The 10,786-nt window shown below is 43.4% G+C and overlaps 2 protein-coding genes across 2 annotated transcripts in view; both read left to right on the top strand.

Annotated features, from left to right (window-relative positions):
* LOC121815261 overlaps window positions 1-1,343 on the top strand; it is a 19,501-nt gene extending 18,158 nt beyond the window's left edge. Inside the window, exons 2-3 of the mRNA XM_042225300.1 lie at window positions 1-1,265; window positions 1,297-1,343. Coding sequence (XP_042081234.1) covers window positions 1-1,265; window positions 1,297-1,343 — 1,312 coding nt within the window. The remainder of the gene's footprint in view (window positions 1,266-1,296) is intronic.
* Window positions 1,297-6,018, top strand: LOC106632988. Its single transcript, XM_014331751.2, is given in 2 exon segments — window positions 1,297-4,066; window positions 4,069-6,018. Coding segments are annotated over 2 exon segments (4,458 nt in total). The 5' UTR covers window positions 1,297-1,359; the 3' UTR covers window positions 5,820-6,018.
* The last annotated feature ends 4,768 nt before the right edge of the window (window positions 6,019-10,786 follow it).

Below are 10,786 nucleotides of genomic sequence, written 5' to 3'. Positions count from 1 at the left end.
AATTCTGCCGGCTGTAAATGATGTGAGAGAGGCACTGAAAGTTTACAAGAAGTTGTATGAAGAGTTTCAAGAATGCAATTATGCAGTGTTGCTGTGTATTAAAGATGAGGAGGAAAAGGAGGCTGACCAACAACTTTGGTTTCAGCCAATGTCAGAACGATGTTTGCAGTTCATTAATAGAGTTAATACATGGATTGAAATACAAACATGTGATCAAGAGATAACTCCCATGGACAGTGCATCCAGAGTGTCAAAAACATCTAGAGTGTCAAACAAGTCTAAAGTATCCAACACGTCAAGGGTGTCGACAGCATCGTCAGAGCGCGTCAAGGAAGAAGCTAACAGAGCAGCTCTGATGGCACGAGCAGCGTCTCTGAAAGAAAAACAGGCTCTAGAGTTAAAAGAAGCAGAAATTAAAGCTGCAAAGGAAAGACTGGAAATTGAAACAGCCATTGCAGTGTCTACTGCCAAAGTGAAAGTGTATGAGGAATGTGAAGGGGTTAAGTCTCAAGTGAGTGAAACCAGACTTACGGTAATGCCACGTCGTGACCTCCTGAAGATGAATAACGAAAATGGTCATGGCAACGTAAAACACACACCAGGGAAGCCAACAGAGATAGAGAGGTCTGCCTCTTGGAGGAATCCTGGTGATCCAGGTACTGCAGCAGGGGCCATACCTAAGACACATAGAACTCCACTGCAGGGGCCGAGCCAACGCCAAGATGGTGTCTCACTTCAGGAGACCAGACCAAGTGAGCTTTATCAAGTTATGCAGAAACAGGCAGATATCACAGAGATGCTTGTAAAGAACCAACAGCTGGCTCGGTTACCACAAAGGGATGTGCCAGTGTTCCACGGAGATCCTTTGGAGTACAGGTCGTTTATGAGGGCATTCATGCACGCTATTGACACCAGAGCTGATAGCAATTCAGACAAGCTATATTTTCTGGAGCAGTATACTCGAGGCGAGCCTCGTGATCTTGTGAGGAGTTGTCAGCATATGCCTGAACATCGGGGGTATGAAAGGGCTCTGCAGCTGCTTCAAGATAAATATGGAAATGAGTTACAGATTGCTAGCACACTAATTGAGAAGGCATCGAAGTGGCCACAAATTAAGGCTGAAGATGGAAAGGCGTTGAGCGCATTCTCTGTATTCCTGGTGAGCTGTCGTAATGCCATGGAGGATGTGGACTATATGGAAGAGATGGACAACCCTGCAACTATGAGGGTCATCATTTCAAAGTTGCCATTTAAAATAAGAGAGCGCTGGAGATCCATGCATATGATATCCAGGAGCGGCGCTGCAACAGAGCAAGATTCACAGAGCTGGTGGCCTTCGTTGAACGCCAAGCAAAGATCATGTCCGACCCACTCTTTGGCGATCTTGAAACAGCAGTGTCAGACAAGGTTATGAAAAAGCCACAGCAAGGAAATAAGTTGAAGAAAGACATTAGACATGGGAGCAGCTTTGCTATCAAGGTTAACCAAGGTTCAGAAATGGACAAAAGAAGCAGAGTGAGTAAGAACCAGAGTGACCTTTCACTCAACTGCGCCTTCACAAGACCTTGCATGTTCTGTGGGAAACTTCATACACTGCAAGAGTGTTACAAGATTAGAGAGGAGACTCATAAGGATAGAGTGGACTACTTGAAGAAAAACGGACTTTGCTTTGGATGCCTGCTAAAGGGTCACATGAGCAGAGATTGCAAAAAGAAGATGGTGTGCGAGGTTTGTTCACTCAAGCATCCAAGTTTGTTGCACTTCTCAAGTTATGAGGAAGAGAAGCCTCCCGATGAGGTCAATATGGGTAGCACTGCTAAAGGCCCAGCAGGGTTGTCTGAAGAAAAGGAGACAAGTGCCTGTACTGGGGCTGGAGGCAGCTGCGTGCTTGCCATTGTACCTGTAAGGGTGAAGTCCTGCAAGAGTGACAAGGCTGTGGAGGTTTACGCTTTCATTGACCCAGGTAGCTCTGCATCGTTCTGCACCGAAGCCTTGGCAAGGCAGTTGAAGGTGCAAGGCAGACGAACCGAGCTAACGTTGAGGACCATAAATTCCAAAAGTCGAGAGGAGAGTTATGTGCTCACAGAATTGGAAGTCAGCAGTCTGGCAGACAACAACTTTATCGCACTGTCAAAGGTCTTCACACAGAAAAGTATTCCTGTTTCCAGAGAGAACATCCCACTCCAGAAAGAGGTTGACAAGTGGCCGTACCTACGCGAGGTGAGGTTGCCTCATATTGAGGCTGAAGTGGAGCTTCTCATTGGAACTAAAGAATACACCATATTGGAGCCATGGAAGGTGATCCCAAGTGAGGACAATGGTCCATATGCCGTAAAGACAGCACTTGGATGGATTCTGAATGGACCACTCAGAGAAACAGATACTGCAGCCAATGATGTACAACCATGTGCTATTGTGAACAGAATAGCCATCGACAACGTGGAACAACTGCTTGTACGACAGTATAACCACGACTTTCCAGAGCGTCACTGTGATGATAAAGCAGGAATGTCTCAAGAAGACCACCACTTCATGGAGTCTGTGTCAAGCTCTACTCGTCTCACTGATGGACACTATTCCATAAGTCTTCCTACGAAGAAGTCGTGCGTTCAGATGCCGAACAATCGAAGTGCAGTGTTACAGCGTGCACTGAGCCTTCAGCGCAAGCTGAAAAGGAATCCTGCACTCCATGAAGAATACACTGCCTTCATGAGTGACATGTTGAGCAAGGGATATGCCGTTGAGGTTCCAACAACACAGTTAAACCGCAAGGATGGAAAACAGTGGTATATTCCCCACCATGGGGTATACCATCCACAAAAAAAGAAGCTGAGGGTGGTCTTTGACTGCGCTGCCAGCTACCAAGGAGTTTCACTGAATAGTGAACTTCTACAAGGGCCAGATTTAACAAACTCATTGATCGGAGTGCTGACACGGTTCAGACAAGAGTCTATCGCCTTTACAGCAGATATCGAAGCAATGTACCATCAGGTGTGTGTCCCGGATGACGATGCCGACCTGCAGCGCTTTCTGTGGTGGCCAGCAGGGGACCTCAATCGAGACATTGCTGAGTACAGGATGATGGTGCATATCTTCGGTGCGACTTCTTCTCCCAGTTGTGCCAACTATGCACTGCGAAGAACAGCAGAGGAGAACCGCAGCAAATCATCACCTGAAGCTGTAAGCACAGTTCTGGAAAATTTTTATGTTGACGACTGCTTGAAGTCTGTTGCCACGGAAACTCAAGGTATGGAGTTATACACAGACCTCACTGAATTGTGTTCTGGTGGAGGATTTCACCTAACGAAATGGACAAGCAACAGTCGTGCTTTGCTCTCATTCATCCCTGAGCATGAGAGAGCCAAAGATGTCAGAGACCTGAACTTGAACCATGACCTGCTGCCTATGGAACGTGCTTTAGGAGTTCTATGGTGCCCTGAGTCTGACGCATTCAAGTTCAGGATTAACATCAAAGAAAGACCTGTGACGAGACGTGGAATACTTTCCGTCACCAGCTCCATCTACGACCCACTGGGATTCCTTTCCCCAGGAACTCTCCCTGCAAAAATGATCTTGCAGCAGTTATGCAGGGAGGGTCTTGCTTGGGATGATGAGATCCCAGAACAGCTCAGTCATAAGTGGAACAAGTGGTTACAAGAGCTGTGCCAGCTGTCAGAGGTAACCGTACCCAGGTGTGTGAGACCATTGGACTTCGGTCCTGTCGCAACAGCACAGCTCCACCATTTTTCTGATGGGAGCGAAAGTGGATATGGAACAGCATCATACTTGAGGATGACCAGCAATGACGGACGGGTTCACTGTGCGTTAATGATGGGAAAATCCCGTGTGGCGCCCCTGAAGCAAACCACTATTCCACGAATAGAGTTGACTGCAGCTATGGTTGCTGCAAAGACAGACAAAATGTTAAGAACGGAGCTTCAGATGAATCTCCTTGAATCTACATTCTGGACTGACAGCACAACTGTGTTGAAGTATATTGAAAATGAAAATCTTCGCTTCAAGACATTCGTGGCCAATCGCGTTGCGGTCATTAGAGAGCTAACAAATCCCAGCAGTGGAGGTACGTTGGTACAGCAATCAATCCAGCTGATTGTGCATCCAGAGGGCTTGCACCATCTAAGCTCATGAAGAATCTAAGCTGGTTCCACGGCCCAGCTTTCCTGAAAACCCCAGAAAGACAGTGGCCAGAAAGACCTGACAAGGAAAGGATTGATAAAGATGACAGCGAAGTGAGGCATGCAACCATGGTACATCTCACAAATGCAGCTGAGAATGTTCACACGTTGAACAAGCTGATCAATCACTATTCCAGCTGGCATCGAGTGAAGAGAGCTGTGGCATGGATGATCAAACTCAAAGACTTACTGCTACGACGATGTGAAAAAAGGAAAGAGACGTACGTTAAACAGAAAGAACAAGACAACGAATCAATGCAGACAACACTTACCCTGAAAGATCTGGTGCAAGCTGAGACAGAGATCATCAAGTTCTGTCAAAGTCAACAATTCCAAGAAGAGATCACCATGTTAAAGAAAGGCAAGTGTGTGACAAAGACTAGTCACTTGAGGAAACTTGATCCCGTGATGCAGGACGGAGTTTTGAGAGTTGGTGGTCGCCTCGCAGCTGCTGGGATGCCAGAATATGTGAAGCACCCAGTCATTATCCCAAAGGGCTCACATATCACCACACTGATCTTGCAGGATATACATGAGAAGATTGGGCACTGTGGAAGACTGTATATGCTTTCACGGCTGCGACAGAAGTATTGGATTCCATCCGCTAACTCAGAAGTGAGGAAGTTTCTGTCAAGGTGCGTAATCTGCAGGAAAACTAGAGGCAAACCACTGGAACAGAAGATGGCAGATTTGCCAGAGGATAGGCTTCTACCTGATGAACCCCCCTTTTCTAATGTTGGGGTGGATTACTTTGGACCGTTTAATGTGAAGCATGGCCGCAGCACAGTAAAAAGGTATGGTGTGTTGTTTACCTGCCTTACAACAAGAGCAGTGCACATTGAAATTGCGCACACTTTGGACACTGATTCATGTCTGAACGCCATCAGACGCTTTGTGTGCAGAAGAGGTCAGGTATCTGTCATGCGTTCAGATAATGGCACCAACCTAGTTGCTGCTGAACGGGAGTTACGCGAAGCCATTCAAGAGTGGAATCAGTCAAAGATTCTAGATTGTCTCATGCAAAAGGGAATCCAGTGGGTATTTAACCCACCCGCTGGTTCTCACTTTGGAGGGATATGGGAAAGGCAGATCAGAACCGTGAGGAAGGTCCTGAGGTCTATACTGAAGGAACAGTTGGTCAATGATGAAGGTTTACTGACACTAATGTGTGAAGTGGAGTCAGTACTAAATGACAGACCGCTGACTACAGTAACAGATGATCCAACAGACCTGGAACCACTGACGCCTAACCACTTGCTACTGATGAAGAAAAAGCCGGGTTTGCCTCCTGGACTTTTCAGAAAGGAAGACTCATACTCCCGCCGCCGTTGGAAGCAAGTGCAATATCTTGCTGACTTGTTTTGGAAGAGGTGGGTGCGCGAGTATTTGCCTATGCTTCAAGAGCGTCAAAAGTGGACTCAGGTCAGAAGAAACGTAACTGTGGGGGACATTGTAATGGTGGTCGACGAGTCAGCGCCAAGAAGCTCGTGGATGTTGGGGAGAGTTCTTCGTGTCATTCCAGATGCTAAGGGTCTGGTGCGGCGTGTGATCATCAAGACAAAGACTAACACCTTAGAAAGACCCATTGACAAGCTATGCTTGATCTGTGAGAATGTCATGTAACTTGGAATGAGAAAATACAGTATATGTTCTGATCGGTTACAGGTTTTGTGAAAGATAATTTGAATGACCATGTGTGATACAGGAAGTGTTAATGTTATTTGGCTCTTTTGTAAGTGTTTGCTAATTGTCAGTCTTCACGCCCTCCAATTAGGGGGCTGGAAATGTTAGAGCCAATCTATAGAGAAATATTTTTGATACTGTTTCAGTTATTATGTTACATGTTTAATTTTGTATATATGTTGTTAGAGAATAAATGCTGCGCGTTTAATTTGTGTCGGGTAAGAAAACATTACAGCGCATGTGTGGTAGCAGGTTAGAGTGAGCCAGGACGGCAATGGAAATGTGCGCTGTAGCAGCAAATCGTTTTTTGACCGTGACATCTTTTGTTTGTATGTACGAGTCAGAAATAAATCTGAACAGCTCACATTAAGAAGTGGAAGAATTATTTTTTCGAAGCTTGGGACAGAAATTCGCCACTACACTTATGTTTTATGCAGGACTGCGTTCGTTGTTCTCTGTCTCATTACAGTGCATGTGTGGTAGCAGGTTAGTGTGAGCCAGGACGGCAATGGAAATGTGCGCTGTAGCAGCAAATCGTTTTTTGACCGTGACATCTTTTGTTTGTATGTACGAGTCAGAAATAAATCTGAACAGCTCACATTAAGAAGTGGAAGAATTATTTTTTCGAAGCTTGGGACAGAAATTCGCCACTACACTTATGTTTTATGCAGGACTGCGTTCGTTGTTCTCTGTCCTCATTCTCTTAGTCCTGATGTCTGCTTGTATTTGCTCCTCACATACATCTTGACCTTCTCTGTTCTGGTATCGTCTTGTTTCTAACCCCTTGTATTAATCTATTTAACAAGACAACACACCTCCTATGTGAAACATCTATTCTTAAACCTCTGACACTTTTTGCTAGAAAACTCAATGATAACAAAAATCTCATATTGGTGTCTTTCACCTCTGCTTCTGCAAAGCGCTCTGTGTGGTACATAACAGACTGCTCTCCCTCTAACTTGACTATCTGCGCTTCTAATCATGTAAAAAACACCTCCTGACAGATTTAACAATCCATGTGTCACAAAGGCCATACAGGCTACAAAATCTGGCCTTGAGCAGGATGCTGCAAGAGTTTGACTTCCAAACCTCTCACATGAAGATTTTAAGATGTAGTTAAATTTTTCTGTGAATTACTGTTTTCTAAACTGAACTCTGTTACACAAAAACACAGGGAATGATCAATATGTCAGGTACAACCAAAGTTCAAAATGTGGGGGAAAGCCAGTCCAGTTCAGTTAGAAAGCAGGTATATGTTACCTCATACTACTAGAGCTTTCACAAACCATCTCTTTTGTGTCTGATGAATGGTGCATGCTAGGTTACATCCAAATCTATCAAAATATGGATGTCATGGTAACCAATCCACAATAATGAACAGAAAATTGAACAAACTTGGCAAAAACTAAGGGAGAGGATACAGAGGAAAGTCCAGTTCCAGTGTGTTTGATTACACACACACTTTACCTTAGCTGTCACTGAGTTTTTGCCACATTCCAACAAAAAACGTAATGTGGAAGTGGGTTATAAAGTCCTCATCACTAACCACAATCTGTGAACAGACAGCAACTGTACCTATCTGATATGGAGAAAACTTTCCACTCAGGGAAATCTGGACATGCAGTTTATAATTGGAGATAAATTTCAGGAGCAAGACCACGCCTCCAAACACGCCCCTTCTAGTTCTTATCCATCTATATATCTCAGTAGTTCTACAAGCTGTTCGTTCTTGTTTTTAGCCTAGGGATAAGCTGGGTATAAGAAATGTGACCCCAAGTTATCTAATTTACAGAAAAATTTACAACTATTTACAAAGGTTTCATCTAGCATTCATATCCACAGACACTCACTAACAAACTGTTTGACTAAGATTTCTCCCACAGAAACACTGAGAGCAACCATCAGACCCATAGGCTGTTTGTTGGGTGGTGGGGGCCTGGCGGGAGGTGAGGTGCCTGTCATCTGGTTGTTAAGGGCTTGCTTTCCAACCATTTATCCAATGGGAACAGGAATGAATTCAACCCAGCCACTCAGCAGGCACTTGTCTCCATCAAGACACACCTATGCACACACCTGGAAGAGAGGCAAGAGAAAAACCTGCAACCACATCCTCTAGTGGGAGGAGTCACATATTATCACACACACATATGACACATGTGATCTTGGGTCATAACACTGAGACAGATGGAGGGTTCCTTTTTCGTGCCATGGTTGAAAGCAGAGCTGATGTTGCAAGTCCCAATCCAAGGAAGTCTACCTGCAGATGTAAGTGTCCGATGCTCGACTGGAAAATCTACTACAAACAGCTGCTGCCTTTGCTTCCAAAACAAAGACAAGAAGGTCGCAAGTTTCTACAGTCAGAGCTCGGTTCACACTGCAAAAGCATAAACCTTGCAAAAATAGTTATCTTTTTTCTTTAAATAACATACATATATAACATACACAGTATGCACACCTGTAATAACATGCATTTATGGTTATTATGACTTTTGTTTACCCTCATCCTACCAACATACTTAACATACCCCCACTTGGGTCCCAGGGGACCCCAAGAACAATTTACTGTAAGAAGCAATCAGGATAATAATAATTGCTAAACTTATTTCTTCTCAGAGCATTTTTATTTACAGAATCAAACTTTATAATTATTGTAGGATCGCAGGCAGATTGAGAAAATTAACACGTTAGCTAATCGTTGTATTCTGGAAAAGCTGTTGGTCCATTCTGAAGTATAGGCTGTTGGATAACCCATTAAATCCAGTATAAGTTCAGGACACATTATCCAGCCCATAAACCCCCTCCTGGCTTTCATGAACCTTCTTATACACAGAATCAGCAGCTTTACCAACTTTTACTGATTTTGGACCTAAGTAAGGCTTTCGGATGGTTTTCCCTCTTAGAGGTTATTCATCTACTATCATCTTTGCTTTTGTTGAATTTGCACCAATGTGTTTTAGTTAATAATTCCCATAAAAGCTTAATATCTATGTGTTTAGTATAAAAAAAAAAAGACACTATTTTATTTCTTCGTTTTCTTCTTATTGTAGACTTGTCTGTTATAAACTAGGCTGAGCTGGCTACTATATGGAGTTCAGTAAAGGCATTCAGAACTCTTACATAATGTTGCATATTTTTAGAGATAAAGTAAGAATTTCATTGGGCTTATGTAACGTTACAGTTGAAAGTGAAACTGAGTAGAGACACCGATTTCCAAACAACACTAGTGATAACCAGAATAATGCAAACTGGAAAGGAGAGGTAGCGATGGCTGGAGTTAAAGTATGTTCAGAACAGGCAAGTTGATTTTTCTCCTTGTCGTTACTTCTCTTCTGTGTCCCCGTTTCCATCCTGCAGCTTCCTTCTTCTAGCTTTCTCTTCTCCCACCAGGTCCTCTACATACACTCAAAAATACTTTTTTCAGTTGTTTGGAGTTTGAATTGAGCAACAGAGAGCCAGCAACATCTATGTGAAATAACAATGAGAGTTACTGCAAGCATACACAGCCAGTTTAAATCCACCTCTGAGTCGGCCAGGGCAACACAGACTTATGAGGCATCAACAGTTATATTTAGCTCCAACTGGAATTATTTTAAGTCATATTTAAATAATATTGAATGAAAAAAACAATTACTTTTCACACTTGATTAATTTTCTCCCAATTACTGGAATAAGCTGTTTTGCATTGGTAACAAAGTTACATTTTCACACAGTTTTTTTGTTTCCAAAATTCTTGAGGCTACAAAATGGAATAAAAGGCTCAGTGAGAATAATATGTTTTGCTGTGAAAGCTTCAAGGGGTTTAAAGCCATTGTTTCCTTTGTGTCTCGCTGACTCTGCCTCTCAGAACAATAAAAAAATGTTAACAAAAAACTTGTGTTGTTGCTGCCAGCTGTAGAGAAATAGCTGGAATACATGCAAACGTTCCCCGAGCTCCCCTCTGTTGTAGCTTTGCACTAATGGCAAGGTCTGCTGCCTCGTTTCTTCTTTCTCATCTTCCCTTGAATCGACTGGCTTCATATCAAAGTGATAAAGTTTGTTGTTGCTCCTACAGGGGTCTGGGAGGAGGTTTCCATTCTCTCTCTCTATTGCTGAGGCATGAGATCTGGTTTGTGTGTCCTCCAAAGGCTGTGCAATGATGTTTCCTCTGCTTCCCTACTCTTTCTCCATCCCCTTCTCATGTTTCTCCCCTCCCTCTCTCCTCCTCTTGACTTCCAGCTGATGCTGTTACGAATGCTGTGGGGAGTCTGCTGTGCATTGTTGTGCCGCTGCCTCTTCTTCGCAAATATTGTGGCCTTTGAGCTGAAAGGCAAAAAACCCTAGGGTGAGCAGATGAGGAGGAGTGAGAAAGAAGCAGAGAGGCAAGATGGGTGGTCGTTTGGAGATGATGGAACTGATGAAAAGAAAGAAACAAGATTTCTGTTTTATTTGTAGAAGTGAACGAATAAAAAAATATTGTTAATATTTAATTGTTTAACTTTTCTCTGGTGTATATCATATATCACAAAATGACCCTTGTCATGTTCAAATGTTCCAGAGAACAGAAAAGAGAGACGGATAGAAGACATCCTGAGAAATCAGAAATGAGCATGCAGAGTCAAACCACCCTGTCAGCGGTCTGTGCAATGGGCTGTTCATAGGCATCAAAGACTGTCAGATCAAGAACCATGAAAAATACATTTAAAAGGTTCATTTATGCAGCCCACTACCCTCACTTACATGGGCCTTCAAAGTAGGGCTGAAATTCCAGAAAACATCTCTGGTATAACTCTGGGACATCTCTTACATTGCAGGCTTTTGGACAGAGTCATGCAAAAAAGTAAATTAAGAAAGGAAAGTACTATAGTACACTGAACACATTGTCTATGATATCCTGAAATAATTTCTCTACGTCATATATATGTTTATCA

Source organism: Haplochromis burtoni, unplaced genomic scaffold (assembly GCF_018398535.1).
Source record: "Haplochromis burtoni strain Fernald_Lab_line unplaced genomic scaffold, NCSU_Asbu1 Contig_167, whole genome shotgun sequence".
Lineage (NCBI taxonomy): Eukaryota > Metazoa > Chordata > Actinopteri > Cichliformes > Cichlidae > Haplochromis > Haplochromis burtoni.
Note: the sequence above shows the minus strand (reverse complement) of the source record. Positions and strands in the feature narration are given on the sequence as shown.